Source organism: Diceros bicornis, chromosome 5 (assembly GCF_020826845.1).
Source record: "Diceros bicornis minor isolate mBicDic1 chromosome 5, mDicBic1.mat.cur, whole genome shotgun sequence".
In the NCBI taxonomy this organism is placed as follows: Eukaryota; Metazoa; Chordata; class Mammalia; order Perissodactyla; family Rhinocerotidae; genus Diceros; species Diceros bicornis.
This window is the reverse complement of record NC_080744.1, coordinates 81,051,162-81,076,387: the sequence shown is the minus strand read 5'-3', so window position 1 is coordinate 81,076,387 and position 25,226 is coordinate 81,051,162. Positions and strand designations below refer to the sequence as shown.

General features: G+C 37.8%; 1 protein-coding gene across 2 annotated transcripts in view; it reads right to left on the bottom strand.

The window, feature by feature from the left end:
- Nucleotides 1-25,226, bottom strand: part of CERS3 (ceramide synthase 3) — a 108,484-nt gene that overhangs the window by 68,235 nt on the left and 15,023 nt on the right. For both annotated transcript variants that reach the window (XM_058542322.1, XM_058542323.1), the window contains exons 2-3: nucleotides 14,704-14,877; nucleotides 4,265-4,379 (exon numbers count right to left, since the gene is read on the bottom strand). In XM_058542322.1, coding sequence (XP_058398305.1) covers nucleotides 4,265-4,379; nucleotides 14,704-14,876 — 288 coding nt within the window. In that variant the 5' untranslated portion in view covers nucleotide 14,877. The remainder of the gene's footprint in view (nucleotides 1-4,264; nucleotides 4,380-14,703; nucleotides 14,878-25,226) is intronic.

Below are 25,226 nucleotides of genomic sequence, written 5' to 3'. Positions count from 1 at the left end.
CTAGCCCTCTTAACCTTTCATTTTCCAATGTGAGTATAAGAAATATTTCAGTTTCCTCTTAAATTTACTCTGAGAAAAATAAAATTGCATAAAACTGACCCTCAGCTTCTGTGTTGAGGAAATAAGCAGGAGCCATATGGATGCAGCCAACAGGACAGCACATGCCCTGTCCCCAAGGTGCAGCTGTGACCAAGCTCTGGCTGATGCTCCCAGAGTGAAAGTGCAGTCCCAGAATTTTGATGTGAAGTTGCTAGGTTTTTTTAATGTTGACCAATATCTCAAAGCAAATTCAAACCAACTGTGGACCAAATTGTGAGGGCCAAACAGAGCCTGCCCGTGGGCCTGACGGCTGGACACCACAGTTTGTGACCAGTCATATAGCTTCTGCTATGTTTTTGAGCATAGTTCATACAATTGTTCAGATGCACAGGGCAAAGGTAGATGAAATTCATAAAGAAGCTCTCACACTGAAGACTAATTGCAGCTTCTACATGCCTACTAAACTGCTAGCCTGTTACTAAATCTGAGATAAAGAAAGCAAAATGAAACAAAAACAGGATATGGCCCATATTACACTCGGTTTGCCTATAAACTGCCCTCTCTAATACCTATTCTTTTACAGGTCAAGGGTTCACCTGCTTTTGTTTTTGTTGTTGTTGCTGTTTTGTTTTGGCATTTTTGAGGAGACTGAGTTGTCAACTGTTTATTGGTGCCTACTTCTTGCAGGCCTTGTGCTAGGCACTGGAGATCTAAGCGAACAAGACTGATATGGGCCTCCCCTCCACAGGGTAAAGTCTGTCTGGTAATGAAGTCAGAAAAAATACCCACAAAGAATTCTAACAAAATGTGATGAGCATTAAATAGGGGGAGATTAGGGTGCCATGAGACCTAACTTCATGTAGACAGTTCCTGGAAGTTACACTTAAGCTGAACCCTGAAACATGCCCCAAGAAGGAGAGGATAAAGGAGGAGAGTGTCCTGGCAGAGGGACCAGCATGTGAGGTCGTCTGGAGACGAGATCATGGGTGAGCAGGGAACACTTGTGTAGGGTAGAAACCTACAAAGTGGAGAAGGGGGAAGATGTGGCTGGGGTCACTTCAAGGAGGGCCTTGTCTGGAATTTATCTTGTGGGTTACAGGATGTTTGCATTTTTAAAGTCCCCCTTGTGCAGTGTGTAAAGAATGAAGAAGCAGGAGTGAGACAAGGTAGAGACCGTGTTCACTTTGCTCTTTTGTCCTAGGCCTCTGCTCCTTTGCTCTCATACCGAGGGCCCTGCACCCCAGAATGGAGAAATTTGAAGGTCTGGATTCACTAACCCAGACAGATCATGCTCATCACACTCCCACTCAGGAAGAAAGAACACGGCACTATTGAGGCAATACAATATGGCAGGGAACTGAAAACAGAGGATCCAGCTCTGCAACTTTCTAGCTATGTAGCCTTGAGCATTACTCTGACCCCCTGTGGAAAACAGGGTAGTAACAATGAGTGTTCACTTCCTGCCTCACAGGAACAGTTAGAGGATCTGGGCACTCCTGGAGTGAATGTGCTCTATAAACTATCACGTGCCATGTCAGTGCTGGAGATTGTGGCTGACCCCAGAAAGGAGACCGTGGACTGAAAATCATTTAAGAAAAAACATTCCTTTACTTCTAAAATAATTTGCAACATGAACAGATCCCCCAGTCAGAGGACATAAGTCACATCCTTTTGCTTGGTTCACAACAGGACATATTCTGAAATGCTGAAGCTCTATATTCTGTATGTCCATCGACTGAAAGGACTGTAGGTCTAGCTTGACTGTTTTAAAAGTTTTATTCATTCAATCATTCAAAATATCTAGTGAGCCTCTACTCACTAGTGCCAGGCACTCTTTTAGATGCTGGAGAATCAGCAGTGAGCAAAACAAAGTCCCTGCCTGCCCTCATACTAGAATTTTCCCAGATCTGAGAACAATCCAATTTTATTATCCCATCATTTCTACAGGTATCTGCTTTAAAAATGCATCTGGAAGATAGCAATCGAACATGATTTGAAGCTTTTTTCTTTTCTGTTTTGGAGCACAGATGAATCTGGGTGAAAGTCAGTCTTGGCAAACCTGGCCTTGTACACTACAATATTATTGGGATAGAAATCCTCTTGCAAACAAGTCTTTAGAAGTATTTTCTTATTAATACATGAAACAGTATTTACTGAACACCTACAATGCATAGAAAATTGTGCAAAATGTTATGGGAACAGAACCCATAATGTGTGTGTTAATGTGTGGAGGTATTGTGAGATTATTTTGTTTCCACATCTGAAATCACTATGAAGTCATGTACTTTGCCTTCCTCTATAATATTCTATCTTCCTAAGTTTTAGTACTTTTAATTTATGGGCATTTTACTGGCCAACTTGTTATCTTGATCTGCTATGCAAACACTGCCTCAATTTTGTAATCCACAAGCAATATAAATTAGGAATCTTAATTATTTTCCTTCATCTTCTTGGTTTAGGAGATAAAGCTTTCTAATACTTTGGGGTTGATGTATAACATTTCTTCTTTTACCTGATGTAAATGTCCAAATTATATCTACATTAAGCCATACTCTTGTCAACTGAGTTAGAACAATTAATACAAACACAGCTCCAGCCTTTGAAATACAGTGTTAACATTTTGTTCACAGATAAAGAAATCACTTGGGCATAGTAGAAACAGCACTGGACAGGGAGCCATGGGCCAGGTTCCAGCTTTGGATTCAGCACTTCTTAGCCTCATGACCTTGGACAGCTCATTTCCTCTTATTAGGTCTTACTTTCCTCATCTCAATCATGAAGAGGAAAGATTACCTAATTTCTAAATCTCTTTCAGCTTTTATTAGTTTTTCTTTGTCACATGGCTATTTTCTCTCTATAGCAGAGAAACTTGATCAGGACAAATTTTCTACATAATTTTAAATATCCTAAAAAGCTGACTGGAAGCTTTTGCTACAGCAAGCATAGCAAGTAACTGATAGCATAGCACTGTTTTTTATGTTTTATACAAGATATTACCAAAGTTAGTTATTCTCAAATACAAACAGAGAAGGATAATAAGGACTCTCTGAAAGAGTCCTAATTTTTCATAAACACAGCTGAATAATTTCCCTTTTGAAAAATGTAAAATGATGCTCAGTGGTAATAAAAGTATTTAGATGAACAACAGCAGACTGTTAGAGCATATGGAAATAAAGAACATGTAGCAATGGCTTGTCAGACTGTCCTCATTTTAGAAAAAAAAAAAGAAGTCAAATACAGAAGCTGAGGGCAGAACAAATTAAAAGACAGTGCAGGTTAGCCATGAACAATTGTGGACGTGATGCCTCGCGCTACGTGGTCAAATCTCAACGTGCCTCCTTTGTGCAGAGAGCCCACCAGACCAACGATAGTAATGGTCATGGTAGAAACAACTGAATCCAGCAAATAAAGTTCAGGACTTTAAAAATCTATCTATCCTAAAACTGTGGTAGTATATACTCCTGACTTTTAAAATTACTGGTGATAGCTGTCTGTATTCATCATAGAGGGTATGCCACTTTTGGAGAAGTTTTTTACGTCATCTCTCATTTTAACTATGGAGGTATAATGAAACTAGACCTGTCTAGAAACTATTTTTTTTTTTTACAACTATTAGGTTAAAACATTTTTCTATGGAATGTAAACATGCAGTGTACTACATTTCATAAAGTACATCTTGTATTGTGAATACACTTCTGACTCTCCTAGAAATTCTATTTCTGGGGAGTGGGCAGGAGCATAGCATACTTCTGAGTGTGTTGAGGCCTTGGATAAAATAAAGTGCTCTATTCATGAAAGTCACCCCAATGGACACTTTCATAATGTGTGTAATGTATATTGATGGGGACAGAATCATCAGCAGTGTCAGATATGGGCTACTCTGCCTTACCAATGATCTTTTGAGATTAGTATACTTTGTATATATCCTATCATTAAAAGTTAAATTTTGATCTTTATACCCAACTTATGGCATTGATTGTTAGTGTTCAATACTATAGTTGAATGCAATAGTTCAACTATTAACATTTGTTATTTTACATTATAATATTTGTTATTTTATATTACGCTTGGAACACTGTATAACCTGTCTATAGAGAAAAAAAAATGAGTCAAATCATTTGCCAGTCAACTGGAACAGATATCTTGACAGATAAGCTAAGCCATAGATGACTGAAACATTAAGAAAGGAGGTTTTTAAATCCAAAAACAAAGAATTTGTACTTACTTGAGATGGTTGCCTTGCGGAATGTTTGAAAAAATTCTCTAAGATGGTATTTGGTATAATCTTTCGAACTTTCTCTTTAATGCCAAGTGTTTTTGCTAGAGGTAGAGCAATAAACCTACAAAAATATGAAAGAAAGAAAGTTCAAAATCTGAGAATGAATCCACAATGACACCAGAAAACTCAAGCTGTAAGTTTAGATTCCAAATGAAAGATCAGTCATTGGTTCATGTTGTCATTGTGCTACCAACAGCCAACATCTGCCTTGCAGAAGTTCAAGGAAAGCAAATTTTGAAACCTTTTATACAAGCACTAACTTAAAAAAATAAACTACTTTCACAGTTCTAAAATCCATTTTATGTAAATCCAAATATATTTATACACAGGATCAAGAAATTGGGAGAAGCCATTCTACTTAGAGTTTCATTTTTAAGACTCCCAGGGATTAAAATAAACAACAGTTTTGTTATTAAGTTTTACTTGGTGATATTACCTTAAAGAAATTACTATGTTCCTATTTGAAGTTCTAACTTACAAAAAAAATGGCATGACTCTTTGGGAAACAGATATCTAGGAATGGGATTGATGGGTAGTATATCAAGTATACATTTAACTTTATAAGAAACTGGCAAATTGTTTTCCAAAGTGGCTCTAACAGTTTGCATTCCCACCAATATTGTGCTAGAGTCCCAGTTAATCCATATCCCTGACAACACTTGGTACTGCCACTCTTTTTACGTTCAGCAATTCTACTAGGTGTGTAGTGGTTTTCATTGATTTTCCACTCTAATTTTTACTATTTCCTACCGTCTGCTTGTTATGAGTTTAGTTCGCTCTTCTCTTTCTAGTTTCTTAAGACACAAGGTTAGATTATTGATTTGAGATCTTTCTTCTTTTTTAAAATAGAGTTTACAGCTATAAATTTCCTTCTAAGCACTGTTTTTGATGCATCTCATAAGTTTTGGTATGGTGCTTTCTTTTTCATTCATCTCAAAGTATTTTCTAATTTACCTTGTGATTTCTCCTCTGACCTACTGGTATTTAAAAGTATGCTATTTAATTTCTATATATTTGCTAATTTCCCAATTTCCTTCTATTAATGACTTCTAATTTCATTTCATTGTGCTTGAAAAACATACTTTGTATGATTTCAATATTTTTACATTTATTGAGACTTGTTTTATGGCCTAACATATGGTTTCTTCTGGAGAATGTTCCTTGTGCACATGAGAAGCATGTGTATTCTGCTGTTAGTGGGTAGTGTGTTCTATAGATGTCTGTTAGGTCTAGTTGGTTTATAGTGTTGATCAAGTCTTCTATTTCCTTGTTAATCTTCTGCCTAGTTGTTCTATCCACTATTGAAAGTGGAGTATTGAAGTCTACAACTATTATTGTTGAGTTATCTATTTCTCCCTTCAATTCTGTCAATTTTTGCTTCTTGTATTTTGGGACTCTGTTGTTTGTTAGGCACATATATGTTTACAATTGTTATCTCTTCTTGATAGATTTAGTATTTTTTGTGTGTGTGTGAGGAAGATCAGCCCTGAGCTAACATCCATGCCAATCCTCCTCTTTTTGCTGAGGAAGACTGGCCCTGGGCTAACATCTGTGCCTATCTTCCTCCACTTTATATGGGACGCCGCCACAGCATGGCCTGACAAGCGATGCATCGGTATGAACCCGGGATCTGAACTCAGGCCGCCACCAGCGGGGTGCGCACACTTAACTGCTACGCCACAGGGCCAGCCCCAGTAGATTTACTCTTTTATATTATAAAATGTCCTTTGTCTCTAGTAACAATTTTAAAGTCTATTAAAGTCTAATGTTAGTACAGCCGTTCCAGCTCTCTTTTGGTTACTATTTGCATGGTATATCTTTCTCCATCCTTTTACTTTCAACTTATATATGTCTTTGAATCTAAAGTGTGACTCTTATAGAAAGTATATAGTTGGATCATGTATTTCTATCCATTCCTCCTATTTATGCCTTTTAGTTGGAGTATTTAATCTATTTACATTTAACGTAAATTACATTTAATTACTGATAAGACAGAATTTATGTCTGCCATTTTGCCATTTGTTTTCTATATTTCTTATGTCTTTTGTTTCTCTAGTCTTCCATTACTATCTTTTTTTGTGTTAAATATTTTCTAGTGTACCTTTTAATTCTCTTTTTTTTTTTTTTTTTACTATTTTTAAGTTATTTTTTTCAGTGGTTAACCTAGGGATTATAATTAACATGTTAATTTATAACATCCTAGTTCAGAATCATAACAAAATTATTTCAGGAATATACAAAAACTCCATTACCTCCCCCCTCTGTGCTGTTATTGTCATATATTATATATTTATAAATTGTGTTCTCATCAACACAAATATATGATTATTGTTTTATGCAGGTGTCTTTTAAATCAGATAGGAGAAAAATCTGCTACAAACAAAAAATTCATTTATACTTCTTTTTATTTCTTATGTAGGCACCTTTACTGGTGCTCTTTATTTCTTCATGTGGATTCAAGTTACTGTCTTGTATCCTCTAATTTAAGTCTGAAGGACTTCCTTTAGTATTTTTTGTAGGATGGGTCTGCTAGCAACAAATTTGCCCAGTTTTTGTTTATCTAGGAATGTCTTAATTTCTCTTTCATTTTAAAGGGTAGTTTTGCTTGGTTAACAGTTTTTTTCTTTCAGCACTTTTTATATGTCTTCCTTTTGGCGTTTTACCTTTGTGGTTGCCGTTAAGAAATCAACTCTCAATCTTATTGAGGATCACTTGTATGTGATGAGATGCTCCTCTCTTGCTGCTTTCAAGATTCTCTCTTCGTCTTTGTCTTTTGATAGTTTGTTTGTGATATATCTAGATGTGGATCTCTTTAAGTTTACCCTATTTGGAGTTTGTTTAGTTTCTTGGATGTGTAGATTAACATTTTTCATCAAATTTTGGGAAATTTTTGGCCATTTATTTCTTCCAAAATTTTCTAGTCTGTTCACTTTCTCATCTTCTGGAACTCCCATTATGCATATATTGCTATTCTTAATGGTGTCCCACAGGTCTCTGAGGCTCCTCATTTTTCTTCATTCTTTTTTTTTTTTTCCTCTTCCTCAGACTGCTGACTCTTTCTCCTGCCTGCTCAAATATGCTGTTGATCCCCTCTAGTGAATTTTTCATATGAGTTATTGTACTTTTCAACTTCCAAATTTCTATTTCGTTTCTTTTTATAATTTATTATTTCTATCTCTTTACTGATATTCTTGACTTGGTGAGACATCGTTCTCATTCTTTCCTTTAGTTCTTAAGCATGGTTTTCTCTAGTTCTTTGAACATATTTAAAATAGCTGATTTAAAGTCTTTGTCTAATAAGTCCAACATCTAGGCTTTGTAAGGGACATTTTCTATTGATTGCTGTTTCTTCCTGTGTATGGGTCATACTTGTTTCTTTCAAGTCTTATAATTTTTTGTTGAAAATTGGGCACGTTAAATAATATAATGTGGCAACTCTGGAAATCAGATTATCCCCCTTCTCAGAGTCTGTTGTTTTTGCTTTTTGTTGTTGTTGTCCATTTGTTTAGTTACTTTTTTGAGCTAATCTGTAAAGTCTATATTCTTTCTCACGTGAGGACACTGACATCTCTATTAGGTTAGCTTAGTGGTCACCTAATGATTAGAGCATGTTAATAGCCCTGGGCACACTCAAAGCTCTACAAATTCAAGTGGCCCTCTGATTTCCAACAGTATGTCAGAGCTTTTCACAGCCCGCTATGGACATCTCATTTCCCACCTTTTCCTTTTAAGCTTTTTGGTTAATCTATTTTTTGCTCCAATTGTTATCCACCACTCCAGGCAGTTTCAAAGTTAATCAATTTTCTCTAGTTGTTTCAGACAAACACTCCCAGGGAAAATGTTTTTCTCATTGTGGAGTTCTGAGTCAGGTCAAATAAAGACAGCTCTGTGAATAGTGTCTTCCAGGGAACCACCAGACAGGTCAGATAATGACAGTTCTCTGATAATGATGCTTTGAAGGAGCTCCAATTCTGTTCTGCTTCCTTCAATTGCTGTTAGGCTGCTGGTTTCCACTGAAACTGAAGGCTGTGGTTTTTCAAGGCTGTCACAGAGGTGGAAAGGGCAGGACAGGAATAGGGCAAGTTAAAATGCCACAAAGTTTGCTGTTCTTTCTAAGAGTCAGCTGTTTTTCTCAAATAACAGTTCCTGGATTGCTGTATGTCTTTTGTTAATTCTGAATTCTGAAAAATTGATTTTGACAATTTTTGCTAGTTTTCTGATTGCTTATATGGAGGAGAGAATTTTCAGAATCCTTACTCTAACATTTTGTTAACCTCCAGTGTGTAGTTGTTTTATTTTGCATTTTGCTAATGACTAATGATGTTGAACATCTTTTCATGTGTTTACATGCCATTTGCATATCTTCTTTGGTGAAGTACCTGCTCAAATATTTTGCCCATTTTTAAAATCAAGTCATTTCTTTCTTATTGAGCTATAAGAGTTCTTTATATATTCTCAGTTTGTCTCTCTTCAGATATATGTTTTGCATATATTTTCTCCCAGCCTGTGGCTTTTCTTTTCCTTTTATTTACATCTTTTAAAAATAACTATTAAGGCACTTTTTGATAACATATAATTCATCCTTTTCAAGGATATTATTCAGTGATTTTTTTAGTAAATTTACCAAGTTGTACAATCATCACAATGAATCAGCTTCAGAACATTTTCATCATTCCACTATGATCCCTCATGAATATTTACTGTTAATTCCTCTTTCCTTTCATCCCTGCCCCAGGCAATCACTAATCTATTTTCTGTCTTTATAGCTTTGCCTTTTCTGGATATTTAATATAATGGAATCATACAACATGTGGTTGCTTGTGTCTGACTTCTTTCACTGAGCCTAATGTTTTTGAGATCCATCCATGTATTTGGATGCATTTAGAGCTCATTCCTTTTTATTGCTGAATAATAATCCATTGTATGGATATACATACATTAACAATGTCTTCTGAAGAGCAAACATTTTAGCAATTTACCAAGAGAAATAAAAGCATATACCCACACAAATTCTTTTTTTTTTTTTTTTTTTGTGAGGAAGGTCAGCCCTGAGCTAACATCCATGCCAATCCTCCTCTTTTTGCTGAGGAAGACTGGTCCTGGGCTAACATCCATGCTCATCTTCCTCCATTTTATGTGGGACACACCACAGCATGGCCTAACAAGTGGTGCATCGGTGCGCACCCGGGATCCGAACCCGGGCCGCCAGCAGCGGAGCACGTGCACTTAACCAGTATGCTGGCCCCCCACACAAATTCTTGTACTCAAATGTTCATAGCAGCTTTACTCATAAAAGCCAAAAGCTGTAAACAACCTAAATTTCCATCAACTAGTTAAAGGATAAATAAATTGTGGTATATATTGAATATATTGAAAGACTACTCAGCAATGACAAGGAATCAGTGATAAACATTACAACATGGAAAAAATCTCAAAAGCGTTATGCCAAGTGAAAAAAGTTAGACACAAAAGACTACAATCTATACGATTCCATTTATAGGCAATCCTAGAAAAGGCAAATTATACGGAAAAAGCATATAAGTGATTGCCAGGAGCTAGTAGGTAGAGAGGGGATTAACTGAAGGGAGTACAGAGGAGTTTTTCAGCTGATGGAAATCTTCTATATCATGACTGAGGTGATATTACATGACTGTATACATTTGTCAAAATACATCAAATTTTGGATGAATTTCGTATGTAAATCATATCTCGATGATGCTGATTTTCTAAAATAATGATACATCCCTATTCTTCCTTTAGTTCTAATAAAGGTTCTATCTTCTGCCAGGTCAGTCTCTTCTAGTACTTACTTAGAAGTTTCTGTGTTTAATTAAATGCTGAAAATTTTAGTTATGAATGATCATTTAGTCCCTTAATTCTTTTTTAACCATGGGAGTTGAAAAAAAATTTTCCTAAGATAATTTGACAAAATGTATAAGCCTATCAAACTTCCAGATGGACTAAGTTCTCCTGGAAGTGGCCCATACATTTCAGAGACATACAAAAACAAACTAATTATGTGCCAGATGTACACAGAGCAATGTAGATAGATCATAAAACATAACATTGTGTTTGAGAAAAAAAAGAAACAAAATAAGGTCTTATCATCATATCATTTATGTCAACTAAAAATACATGCACTTTATGGTTATGCACATATTTTACTGGGTCATATAAACAAGCCATCAAATACATTAGAACCCAGCAGGGAGGGAGTGGGACTAGGAAATGGGGATAAATGGTAATCAGTGAAAAAGTTAATTCAACTCAATCAATCAAAAGAGGTCTTACATAGATTAAAGACAGCATGCTATGATTTGAGGATTATGATTAATTAATTCCCCCTTTGCAAAAAATGTCCAAATAAAACAAAACTAAGATGTCCTTAAAACTAACAGAGTCTGAAAAAACATACTTGACAGGGTTTTAGATAAATAATGGAATTGGTTCACTTATCCAACCTACTAGTTGAAAATTTTTATTGGAGAAAACAATCATCGTTTTTACTAGTAGAATAACACAAATACAAAATGATTTAATATGAAAGCATTCTCAATCATATTCATTCAACGCTATCTCTCAAATGTTAGAAATTAGGAAAAATAAAAAAGCAAAGCAGAATTGAGCTAAAGAAGATTTATGCAGTAAGGGAATATAACAAATCGCAAAGCCAAATGACGTATAACATTCCCGTCTAGAGGGTCATGTGAGGTATAAGTATATGGATATGTATATACAGTGGGTAAATATACATATCCATAGCACACTTGCTGATATGAGGAATACATCTATATTAAAATCATTAATTTAAACAAGAAAGAGAAATATGGTCCTGTTTGTTAACATGTCCAGGCTTCACGGACAGAAATAACATTTTCAATAGAACAGAGGAAGTATATAAGTACAGTTTTCTACTCAACATTATCCTTACTTTTCAAATAAATCTAGAAAATCAATCACTTCATCTAATGTAAGTGTAAATAAATATGAATAGGTTCTTAATTTAAAAACTATTTTGAAAAAGGAGAAAAGAAAGAAGCACAATAAATATTTGATAAACTGAACTGAAAAGAGAAGGGAAATGACAGGTCTTAGCTCTAGAAGGACCTTAGGGATTAACTCGCTTGAACTTTCATTTTATTGATATGGACTAGGAAAAAAAAAAAAGTCCAAGAGGAAGAAAAAAGAATGTGAACTTCTGCTCCCATGTAAATGGTTCAAAGTTAGGTTAATTACCAGGGAATGAGTCTGTTAGGTTTCCCACTATTGCAGAACTGAGCCTTTGGAAGTCCCCATTCAGACCCCCGGACAGCCCCCTCTTCATCTAGCACTATGTCAGTTACCCATGAGCCAAAAGCCAGCAATCGCAGACTGGCCCCCCCACCCCATTTTAATATTCTTTCATAGAATAAAGGGAAGGCAGACCTAGGCAGATATTAAGTATGTGAAGTTTAAATACCTCTCCTAAATAGAAACAGTAGCCTACTGGCATAAGATTGATTCCCAGTTCCTAAGGATTCAAAAGCTCTTTGAGCAGAGTTCATTCAGAGAGTTTTATACGAGAGAACAAAATATCTGAGCAATGAAGTCTCAGATAACACTTAAGTTTAATGTGCATATTTTGAGACTGCTTCAATTGAGGACAGTTAGTAACAATCCTTTTTCAACTCCTGTAAATTGCTACACCTACCTTTATTTAAAGAACGATGGACATACTATCTCATCAAGCCCTTATGTTGGGTAGAGGTGGGGAATCCATTCGTTGTACAGGTAAGTAAAAGAAAAAAGATTACCTTCTGATTTTACCAACTCCACCTCTGCCTTGGACTCTTCTGGGACCATAATTTACTCCAAGATAATGTGTTTATTCCACAAGTATTTACATTTGAGTAGCTTAGATCCCCTTTAAATCACACTTCAGACACATAAAACAAAGCTTAGAACAGTCTGGATAAACTAGTTAGAAACTGCTATTCTAAACCAAAAAAAAAAAAAAAACAAAAAAACATCAAAATATAAGCCACAAACTAAAACTTGTACGGAAAGGAAATCCTAAATACAAAGCAAATGTCAGTCACTTTCAAATGATGTACTTGTTTGTTCTTTATCAATTCTATCTCTCTACTCTTGCTTTTCTAGGAAGAGACATTACTTCCTGATCTTAAATGCCTCCTGGCTAGCAGTAAAGGATAAAAATGAGCCAGTAAAATCACAACTCCTGGTCACTTCATAGAATGAGAAGGTGTAACATAAACACAGGCTAGGACAAAATAAGGAAGCTTTCTTGTGATAAATATATCATAGGATATACTGAAACACAGTGTCAAATTTACATGAATTTTTAAGATAGTTCAGAAATTTTCACATTTGCTATTATCTCTTTAGGCTATATCTTCTGTATTCCCAAGAGATATTAATTTACTCTTTTTTGCCCTCAGGAGTATTTCACTGTAAAAGTCCAAAAGGTACTGGTATAAGGGAAAATAAAAAATCAACAATCCTGAACCTAGTATCATAACACATGGGTTCAAGTCCCAGATCTACCCTTTACATACTAACTGTGTGACCTTGGCCAGGTCACTTACCTCTCATTTTCTTTTTTTTATTTTTATTTATTTTTTATTTTTTTTAATTTTTTACCTCTCATTTTCTCAACTGAGATCATACCACTTGTGATTTTATATATCTCTTAAACTCTAAGTTCTTATTAAAATTCAAGGTATAAATAATATTTTATGTATAAGTGGTTTAATCTAATGCAAATGATATAGAATCCCTGGGAAAAATATAAACATATTTCAAAAAGCATGATTTCTCTTCCATGTTAAATTTTCCTTCCTTCTATTGCATTAAAAGTGATATGAGACTAGTGGAGCAACACATAGCTTTCTGTCAAGTCATAGAATGGAAAAAGCTAAGACTGGGTTATTGGGAGTTAAAGTTATAAGGAGATAGGAAAGATGATCTAGACTATACTTAATCCCTTGAGAAGCAGCAAGAATGGTCCTAAGAATTAAAGGAGGATTAGAGTTCTTCCTGATTGTTATTGGCACGGCCAAGACCAAGACATAACAAGGTTGTCCTCCACAGCTGTGCTGTTTTAGCAACCAAAAGAATTTTCTAGTTCACTGTCTTGATCAAAATGTAAAAAATGGAGCTGTCCACCAAAAAGTAGGAAATTTGCAAAGCAAATAAGTAGAGGACCGGGCTGCCAAATTCAAAGATCACCAGACACTATGCAAGAAAAGCAGGTATTTCAGGATAGTAAAGAGTAATTTGCTAATTTGGAATTGCAGTGGCACAAAATTCTACTTTATTTATACATTCTTTGACAAATTCAAACGTGCGAGTAAAAAGTAGAATTAACTGTCAAAAAAGAAGAACATTTTCAAGTGTTCTCAGCTATGGTTTAGTGGTGTCCAGGGGTTTTCTCTTCCTTCCAATAGCAATAGCACATTGTTGGCCCCAGTAAAGTTGTTATTTGTACAAAAACCTTTGGGAGAGTCCATGAAACAGAGCTGGTCAAACTAACTCTTGAGATAAGCACCCTGCAAATGGTTATATACATATGATCTGCATTACAGTTAGTCTTGGACAAAATGATCTCTATCAGATTTTGTCTTAAGTTTTTCCAACCCGTGACATTTGAATATTTTTTTTGCTCCAAAAAAATTAATGTGCTAATAACAGTTTTTTGAAATAGAGGCAACTACAGTGATTATAGATGAACATTTATCTCCTGTTATCATAACACTAGTACAGTTTCAATAAAAAGGTTGGAAATAATATCTATTTAAATTAAATTAAGAAAAAGAAAAGAAGTTTACTTTTTCTGAGAAAGCAAATTGATTTTTTTTCTTTGAGTTCTTTATACTTTGGAATGAAACGCTGCTATTAAAACTTTCAATAAACCTTTAAAATAAACTATGCTATAAAGCAATATTAAGTTTGGACTTTAATGAGGCATTTTTGCTATTTTATAGGCATTCTAAAATGATAACGCATCTCCTGGTCATAGACTCTTCTAACGCTGCTTTTATGGAAATGCATATCCTTTGTCAGACAGGATGGTATATGAAAGACGAACTAGATTCCTGCACTGTCATTGACACTAATAAGCTCTGTGATCTTAACCTCTCTTGATCTCAATTTTCTTCACTATAAAACTAAAGCAGTTGAGGAGATCGTGTTTCTAATTTTTACTTGTTCAGCTTCTAGATAACATTTGGTGTGCATTTGATTTCATGAATTCCCTCAAGAATCTGTAGCCCATTAGTGGCAACCTCTGAACAATAGATTCTTTAAGAATCTTACCAAGATTCTATTATTCTAGACTTGGGGCAAAGAAGGGGAATGGGAAGGAAAGACACACAAACGCTACTTACTTTTCAAAGAAATGTCTAATAATCAGCAAGCCAAAAGCATATGGAATTGTCATATATAAATGAGAGGGTTTTGCAAAGACGAGTCCATCGTGATCTTCAAGATCTGACCATTTTATTGTTGGAGGAAGCCAGAATCTTTCCAACCAAAACCATTCTTTAAATGTCTGAAACATTCTAGAGAGATGGAAAAAGAATACATTAGGCCTGTAAAACAAATACTAAAATTGAGATAACACTGAACACCTTTACTCAAAATACCTAAACCAGAGAGTTCTGAAAAGAAGGCAAGGACAGAACACTATTATTTAATGGGTTTCATGACTCTTCATTGCATTAAACAAGAATTACTCTGCCAATACTCTCAGAACAATTTTGGCTGTGGCATGGCAAACTGAAGTTTCACACACCACTGTTCACACTTTCACAGTTCACATATTAATATTATGGGTATGTCTTTTCCTCTTGTATGATTCTGTGATATAAAAAATAATTTAACAATAATCTCTACAACTTCAACATGCCAAAGGTCAACCTCATGAAAGCTCCAAGTATGTATAAATCTTCACTAGTATTCTAAGAACTTCTCTAGGAGATAAAGAACAAGCACATTTAACTTCATATTACAATAAGGAGTTCAAATTAGTCCATGTCAATAAATATTTGAGATTCTATTGTTTGTCAAGCACTGTGCTAGGCATTGAGGATACAAAGATTAAAAAGACAGCATTTTTGCCTTGAGGACCTTATAGTCTTGTGGGCAAGGCAGGCCTGAATAGACAACTTTGACACACTATTTTTTAGGTACAGTAAAAAAGTATATACAGGGTGCTGTGAGAACAAGATGATGGGAACTGAGCCCAGCCAGGAAGTGTCAGGGAAAGATAACTGGAACAGGTGATCCTTGATATGTCTTGAATAATAAGAGGAAATAAACCAGAGAAAGTCAGGAAAATGGGGAGGAGGGAACAGACGTTTTAAGGAGAGAAAGGACTATGATTCAGTAACCAGAAAAGTAGAAGAGCACAGAATCAGATGTTCTAATCTCATTGTGTAGGCTGTGACCATTTTAATCTTGACATTTTGACCTTGTGGACATTTTGATTTCATCTTTTAACAGTCAATCAGAGAAAGGAGTCAAAATGTCCTCAGATTTACAAGGTGTTCAAAATAACTTATCAAAACCACTTGATTTGTAAACGACATGGTGCCTGTGGAACACTATCAGCAGTTTGGTATTACTACAGCATAGGAATCCAAGGTGTGGGATGGTGGGTTACACATGGGTGCCCAGACAGTATCCGTTTATTGTCCTGGCATAATTATTATAACGATTATTATAATATTATGCCTCCTTTCTTTCAGAAGTGTTCCTGTTTGGGCAATAAATAAAGTGAAATAGTCACTCTCACCAAAAGGCTGGTGAGACAGGTAGGACTTGGTCATAGAGGGTCTGCAATCCATGCTAAGGAGCTTGGACTTTAGCTAACGGAGCCCACTGAAGAGTATTATGCAGAGGAATAACATGGTCAGATATTTTAGAAAGGTCACTTTGGCAGCCAGGTCCCCTGTGAACCCATTATTGTCTGTGTGCCGATTAGAGGATGATGTCCCCTCTGGGCAGACATAGCCTTTCTACCCAGTGGAAAGAGGGCTGGATTTCAACCCCTACAAGCCTCCTTGCCAGGCACATATATAGCCGCTCTATTGGCAGTGGTATGGAGCATATTTCAGGAGACAGAAAGACTGGAGAGCAATTAGGAGCTTAAAGTAAGAGATGCAGTGAGAAGTAGGAAGGTTTGCACTAGAACAGTGGGATCAGGGAACTGAATATGCTGATAACAATGTCCTTCACGAGATTAGTCATGAGACCAAAACTGGGGAGAGAGAAAAAAGGAAGGCCAAGAGAGAACTGACACTGGGAGAAAAAACCCCAGGAAACTCAAGGGAGCCAAGGTCAAAGAACAAGTGTGGTGGGAGTGAGACTAAGGACCCGAGAGAACAGGAAGACTCAGTCAGAGGTAAGGATTAGAGAGTGGAGTACTCATGCTACAGATTTCCAACTTCAGACAAGGAAGAATTCAGAGTGCGGACACCAGTATCCTTCAGAAAGATCCCCACCAAAACCAATAACTGAATCTTGGTGAGATAATTCCTTACATCGTTTCATCTCCCATCTGCTGCTCAGAGACATGCTCATCCAAAGTGGCACTAACTCGGGCCTGTGTGGAGAAGGCAAAAGGTTGCCTTCTTGTTCATGTATTAATCATTTTACTATAATTTCTACCCTGGGGGAGGGTAAGTCCTGTTAATACAGTTGCAAAGTTGTGCAAATATGGTGGAGCAAAGACAATGAAGAAAGATTTAGTGAATAGTTCCCGTCTATCAGGCTTTGGGGCTACAGAAGGGAAAGGGATGACCCCAGACTTCAGGGAGCTTACAACTGAGTCAGGACTGATGTGGGTCTGGATGCCAGAGGAGGCAGTGAGAACTGAAGAGTTGTTAGGAAGGAAGAATTAACAGGCTCTGGTAAGGGAACCAAGGATTCAAGCTTGGTTGCCTGGGCCATCTGACATAACTGACCAAAAGAGGAAACTGAGAGAGGAAATCTGCTTTGCAGTGCACAGTTATGGCTCAGAACAAGAGCAGGCACAAGTCTGAGTCAAACTCCAGCTAAAATTCAAACTTCCTACAGATCGTAGAAACCAACCTAGGTCCTGGGAGTCTCTGTCATGGACAAACCTTGTACCAGGCCTTGTCCCTCACTGCATCAGAACGAGACATGCCTACAAGGGCAAACATATTTTTTCCTAGAAGTTTGCCTCAGCATGTTCATTACTTTATTGGCTCAATAATAAAAGGACAAATAACCCAATTTAAAAACGGGCAAATGATCTGAATCTATATCTCACCAAAGAAGATATACAAATGGCCAATAAGTGTCTGTGAAAAAATGCTCAACATCATTAGCATGAGGGAAATGCAAATCAAAACCACACCAGAGATACCGTTCACACCCACTAGGATGGCTATAATCAAAAGGTAACAAGTGTTGGCAGGATGTGGAGAAAATGGAACCCTCATACACTGCTGGTGGGAAAGTAAAATGATACAGCTGCTGTAGAAAAGTCTGGCAGTTCCTTGAAACGTTAAACATAGGGTTACCATATGACCCAGCAATTCTACTCCCAGGTATATACTCGAGAATTGAAAGGATTCATGCTACAACATGGATGGCTCTTGAAAACATGCTAAGTAAAAGAAGTCAGACACAAAAGGCCACAGATTGTATGATTCCATTTACGCAAAACATCCAGAATAGGCAAATCTACGGAGACAGAAGTTAGGTTAGTAGTGCCTCAGGGTTTACAAGGTGGGTGTTGAGGGAAACAGGTAGCGACTGCCAATGGGTATAGAGTTTCTTTTTGGGGTGATGAAAATGTTCAAAAATTGAATGTGGTGTGGTTGCATAACTGTGAATTTACTAAAAAACATTGAATTGCACACTTTAAATGGGTGAAATGTATGGTATGTGAATTATATCTCAAAAAAAAAGAGTTACAAAACCTCCTTCTCAGCTTCATCCCCTTTTAACCTTTATACCTTTTAATCCATGACTCATCCTGAACTTCATGCTAAAGCTCCCTATTATTTCATTTACGGGGCTTAAGTTTTACCTCCCAAATTCACCTAAGTCAAGCTTGTGCCCACGAACCCAGATAAATAAATAAATAAAGGAAAGAATATATCCAGATTCAGACTTCAGCATGATTTCAAAGTTCATGACTTTCTGGAGAAAAAAGAATAGCATGCTTTAAAATGCAAAAACAGACTAACTCCCCTGAAGTGGAAGTGGCTCTCCCAGATGACAGCCCTTGAGCATTAGGGTGTTCAGTAGACATCCACAAGCCCACATTTTAGCTCTGGGCAGTGGGCTTGACAATCCAGGCTATCCCTCCAGCCAGCCTCTCTACCATCCCTTTATTTTCTCTCAAGATGAGAGTAGAGGCTAAGCAGAGAGAGAAACGAGGTTAAGAAAACTGGGACGGGCCCTCTCCTCTAATCCTCTCTGCCACTTCAGTCTATTAGCAAGAAATAGGTCACACTCCCTTAGCCTCCCAATAGCTGCTCCTAAGGCCACAAGCCTGTGCCAGGACCTCTGGCATCCTTCATAGTCACCTTTCCCTGACCCTAGTGTACTGGATGTGCCATTTTGGAGATAGCCCAGCATTCCAGCCCTCAGAGTAGCAGGAGAAATCACCACTGTGTGTGGAGTTGGTCAATGCCTTTCCCACTGTGAAAGTCAAGGTGGACAATTTTCCATCTGCTGGTGGTCAGCCTGGGGCAGCCCAGGCTTCGCCAATTGGATGCTCTTCTCAGGACTTTGAGTCTGGAGCAGACAGTGATATCCAGCAGCAGCAGATGGCCTCCTGCCTAGGTGGTGGCTGCTGCTGCTGCTGAAAAAATAGTTGTCATCGTCTCTCAGCTCTCAGACGGTCTTCCTGAAACCTTGGTTTCTTGGTTTCTATGGTGATCCAGGTCTAGTCCACCACCCTTCCTCTGGTGCTGTGAGTCACTTCCAATACAGTCTTTTGTTTAAGATAGTAAGAAAGTGGTGGATTCTGTTTCCTACTACAAAGAATGCTGACTGATACACCTAGCATTTTCCCCACCCTCCTTTAGGAGAAACTGACAGCTCCAACTCAGTTGTCTGAACCTTAAATTTAGCACAAGTGCCTGTTCTTAGGATTTTCTTCTAAAGTTTAAATGGAGAAGCAGGAATTTCCTTGAATGACTAAGGAAGGGCAGACAGCATTTGTCAGTTTCTCCCTCTGTTTAGCCTCTGATCACATCTTGCCAACAATAGGCACTCATTTGTCTCTTTTCCTTCTTCTCTCCCATTTTTTTCTCCTGCTCTGCTTAAAATTTCAAGTCTGACAGTGGCACTCACAGTCACTGCTTAAGGCTTTTGTCATTGTTGTTGTACAACGTAAAAGAGCCTGCTGGCCTCCGTGACACAGCCTTAAAAAGATGCCGGGTAGATGTCAAAACATTACCTACACAGTGAGTGGAACAATACCTTTATGCTGTGTTGATGGTCTACGTATTGGAATATTTAAACAATACCCAGATGGAAAGAGAAATAGAAAATATTGAGATGGAGAGATACTTGCATTTTTAAAACCTCACAAATTATTGCCCTAAAAACAAAACCTGAGCATTTGCAACAACAAATCTGTCATTCAGGGACCTGCCTGTGACTCAGTCACTTTTTGGACAGGCAGAGAAGCCCACTGACTTCCACATTAAACTCACAACCTATGTCTCATCTCTATTCATTTGGCTCAACTCTAGGTCTTTCTGGCAACTGAAAAATTGTCAACTGTTGACAGCTCTCCAGTCTCTGCTTGGTTCTCTCTCGGAAGCAAATGCATTTATTCACTCTTTGGCCATTCCCAGTCCCTCTTTTTCTTATCAACTAGTCAAAGTCCCTTTTTCTCATCTCTTGTAGATTCTCTAAGTACTGAAATTCCTATTTATATAAAAATATCTGAAGAAACAACAATTTTTTTAATGTAAAAGAAATCTGAAGCTATTTTTTAAAATAAGAAATATTGGGCCGGCCCGGTGGCTTAGCGGTTAAGTGCGCGTGCTCCACTGCTGGTGGCCCGGGTTCGGATCCCGGGCGCACACCAATGCACCACTTGTCCGGCCACGCGGAGGCTGCGTCCCACGTACAGCGACTGGAAGGATGTGCAGCTATGGCATATAACTATCTACTGGGGCTTTGGGGGAAAAAATAAATAAAATTATAAAAAAATAAAATAAATAAATATATATATTTATATATATAAAATATTTATATATATTTAAAATTCATATACAAAAATATATAAAAATATAAAATAAGAAATATTTGCAAGAAAAATACCTGCAGTTATTCCTTTTTGATTTGGCGAAGCATCAGTAATGGAGGTGGCATCATAGCCCAGCTGTGTTTTCCCACCTGCTAATACTGAAATTTTTAAACTCTATTTTCAATTCCACCTGCCAGTAGTTTGCAGGAAGACAATCTAACTAACGTAGGTTTTTATGACTCATTATTTTCTGATCTCATGTATACAGAACCCAACAGGGTGAAGGAAGCCTGTTGAGCCATGTTCTCAGATGAACACCATTAAATTCGACCTTAGGAGTAAAGAAATAAAACCATCTGGGCCACAAGTTTATCACTATTTGAAACGACACTTTTGTAAAGTATTAAAAAATGTGGCACTTGAACTATTGCTGAGGTAAAAACTCCAAGTCAGGCTGAGGCTTTCGACAGCTTTTGGTAATTATCCATCCAATTCCTGCTGTATATACCACATCAGCTTAGAAGATCACTCTACAGAACATATCTCTGGGATAGAGGAGCGTGACAAGAAAATATCTCTACAGAATAGAAAATGTTCACAACCTCTGAGTATTGTTATGGTTGGAGGATGTGAGAGCTGGTGAGAGCCCTGGAGACTGGGTGACCAGCTAGATTACAGTGGGACCAGGGTTCTCTGGTGAAGAGAAAGTCAGCTGCAGAAGAGCAAGGACCTTGCCCGGCCTGTGCACTATTGTACACCCAAAGCTCTCCACATAGCAGACACAAAATAAGTATTTGTTGAATGAATGGATGGAAGGTTTATTGAGGCTGGAATGGATTTGTGAACCATCAAGGAGGGTTTCTATGGCCAAAAATGATACCTAATTTAATTATCTACAAACAACTTCATTTTTATTAGTTGCAAAACAATTTTTAAAATTTAAATGCAGGGGGTTAGGTAAATATGTTTATCTACATTTAGTCTGTTTGGGTTTCTTTGGAACTAACTCTATTAACTCTGCCAAAAAACTGGTTATGCCTTTAAGATAAAACACAAAGGAAAACATTAGCAGCTACTTGATTCCTGTGAACACCGTAAGGACTGAGCCAACTGTAAATTTCAATTCTAAAAGCATTTTAAATTATGCCATTTCAAATGGATGAGACAATGCAAATGATAGAGTAACTTAACTCTGAAGGGTATTTATTATGATTAAGTTAATGCATAAAAAGCCTATAAATGCCTGGGCTTATAGCTGTAAGAAAACTGAAGAGAAAAAGAAAAAAAACCCCTACACTTTATGTAAAGAAGTAATTAACTTACAATAAGATAAAAACAATTTTAAGTAATTCTCTCATACTAAAATTTAGAATTATATCAATTTAAAGCCTCAAAGAAATTCAGAACAGACTTAGAGACTAAAAAAAGAAAAATTCAGAGTATTTGTAGCAAAAACATGGGATTGCCTCAAAGATGTCATTGATGAGTATCAGGATGTCCTAAGTATCCATTCATTCTGCCTTTTAGTTACAGGTCCCCTTACCCCCACCTTCAAGTTTTACCTGGGCACCGGGCCGCCCTGCCATGTGAGACCACATTTCCCATCCTCCCTTGTGGCTAGATGTGGCTGTGCGTGACTATGTCTGGGTCAATGACACAGGAGTGGAATTGATTTGGGTAATCTCCCTAAAGACCAAGCTGCATGTCCTGATTTCTCTCTGTCTTCCTTCCTGACAGCTGGAAATGGGGATGACAGAACAGGAGCAATCTTTGAAGCCAGTTAGCACATTAGCCCTGGTCCACTCAAATCCGGACTGTTTCATGCAAGAGAAATAAACTTCTATCTTACGTTAAGTCATTGAATTTTGCAATCTTTTTGTTATAACAGCTTAGACTATAACTCTAATTAATACAGAGAGAAGAATAATAAGGAAAAGGTAAATAAGAACTATACTTTACATTGCTTCCAAGTAGATTATAAAATCTAGAGACATCTGCTCATCAAAAAATACCATTAAGAGAATAAAAAGGCAAGCTCCAGACTGGGAGAAAATATTTGCAATACAAAGGACTTGTATCTAGAATACATAAGGAACTCCTGCAACTGAATAAAAAAAAGTTAATGGACTTCTTCCATAAGTCCATTGTGGGCCTGGGTTTCCATTAATATTCTGCCTAGTGAGGGGCATCCTAAGTATTTGCTCCGCCTACCAGGCTTCTTGTAGGGAGCTTGTGCCAGTTATTAATTTATTGCCTCTCAGCTCCAAATTGACCCTTTTTGCCTGCTCTGTGAAATGGATCTGGTCCTTTTACCTGTCTCCCTTTGCCAGCTGGCCCTGAAGCTTTGTCAGTAGAGGGTGATGGAGAGACACTGCAAGAGGAAAGGGTTTTGCTTCCTGGGTCTGGTGTGCTCCCAGGGAAGGCTCCAGCAGCCCCCAGCAGCCAGCAGATTCTACTGGCACCTCCCTTAGGAGTTTTGTGGCAGAGTCTGCAGTGAGACACTTCCCAATGAACAGCTGTCCCCAGCACCCTAGAGGGCAGATTTCCAGCAAGTTGCAGACTGCTGGTTTCCAGCCAGTTCTGCTGGTACTGTAGTGACTCCTCTGTGCCCTCTCCATCAGGGTCTGCACATCAGCCCTGGGGGGGCCTCTTCCTTGCTGCTCTATCTCAGCCCCAGGAGTTGTGACTACTCCTATAGCTGTGATTCCTACACTCTTTAGAGTTCTTCCTACTAGCCAATCCTTCATTACTACAATCCTGATTGGACCCAGACTGCCTTAATGGAAAAGTCCAACCATCTTTATGTGTTTACTCTAACACTAATTAACAAAAGCTATTCTGAGCAAGTCAGAAAGGCCTCTGAAATTCAAATCAGAAGGGAGAGGCTTCTCATTTTTATACTGTATACTTTCAGTACTGTATGTAGAGTTTATAGATTAAACGATGACTTGATATTTCAAGAAGTGTGCTTCTGCCCTTTTGCTCCCACTGATTCTAAAGGTTAGGTTAATGTTCCGATGATCCAGCTATCACTTTCTACTAGAGCAATGCTTTTTCATTGTTAGTAAACATAATTGGGATATTTTTCCAGCAAAACTTATAAACCCCTAAAATGCCAACTAGGCACTTGGCATCTGTATGGGGTCAAGTTCTCTTTCAAGCCAGGGCTATACCCTAGTGCTATTCTCTTCAGGCCGTGTTTCTCTTGGCTCTGTAATAAACTTCACAATAGGCCTTGATCTAGGTTCCTAACTTAAATAGCCCCTTCCTAACTTAAATATTGAGCCAGTGAAGTTTAATTCCTAGAAAAGCACAAGGCGGAGTTACTGTTTGCTGTTGTGTGCAGACGAAGCCCCACTTAGGGATGGCTCTGCCAAAGGCCTATTGTTCAAAGTGACTCCAGTCTTCCAGCCGTGTTTGGAGGCAGCTCCCCATCACCCTCTCCCTGTGCATACTCTCCTGTCACTGAGAAGCCTGTAGCACGGCCCTGGGCCATTGGCATCTGGTCTGTTCTTCCAGGCTCACTTGTGCCACCTTTCTCCTCACTTTGTGATCCCACAAGCCGGGTTTGCTTTCTGACCCTTGAAAGCGAAAGAGTCAGTTCTTTGCAGGCTTGAGGCATGTTCATAGACTGTTCCTTCTGTCTAGAATGCTCTTTTCACCATCTCCATCCCACTCTCTCCTCCTTATCTTACAAGGCTCAATTTAAGTGTCTCTAACATCTTTATCAAGGCTGTCCACGACCCCTACTCCCCCATTGCTCTCACAGCTAAATAAAGTACTCGTGTTAGATGCTGCCATCTCTCCCTGTTCTTTTTCTTCATAACAGGTATCACATTTGTAATTATATATTTGTACGTTGATTTGATTAAAGTCTGGCTCCCTCTTTCAACTTCAGGATCCACAGGGCAGGGACTACACCTGTTTTGCTCACAGCAGCGTTTGTAAGTTGGCATACAGTAGGTGTACAAACAGTAAGTGCTCAGTAGGTATTAGGGGAGGCAGTATAACACAGTGGTCAAGCACATGGACTTTGGAGCCGGACAGCCTGGGTCTAAAGCTGGGTTCTGACACTTAACTAGCTATGTGCCCTTAGACAACTAACTTCACATCAGTTTCCCTACCTACGAAACAGAGATGATAATTGTAGCTCCCTGATGGGGTTGTTAAAACGGTAAAACGAGTAAATACTTGTAAATCACTTTATTACATGCCTGTTAAATGATACTGGAGTCAAGCTATTAAATATCATGTTTCCCTTCTTTTTTTTTTTTAATTGCCAGCTTTTTTGTGTGTGTGTGAGGAAGACCAGCCCTGAGCTAACATCTATTGCCAATCTTCCTCCTTTTTTTAACCCTTTTTCTCCCCAAAGCCCCAGTAGATAGTTGTATGTCATAGTTGCACATCCTTCTAGTTGCTGTGTGTGGGACGCCACCTCAGCATGGCCAGACAAGCGGTGCGGCAGTGCATGCCTGGGATCCGAACCCAGGCCGCCAGTAGCGGAGCGTGTGTACTTAACCGCCGGCCCCCAAATTTCCCTTCTAAAGAGAGGAACTAACTGAACTTTCAGGTCCTAAATTCTATAACTGACACCTATTAAACTAGAAGAAGTTATTTAAAAATAATATTCAGTGCTAACTATGATATAAATGTGTCATATATATCATT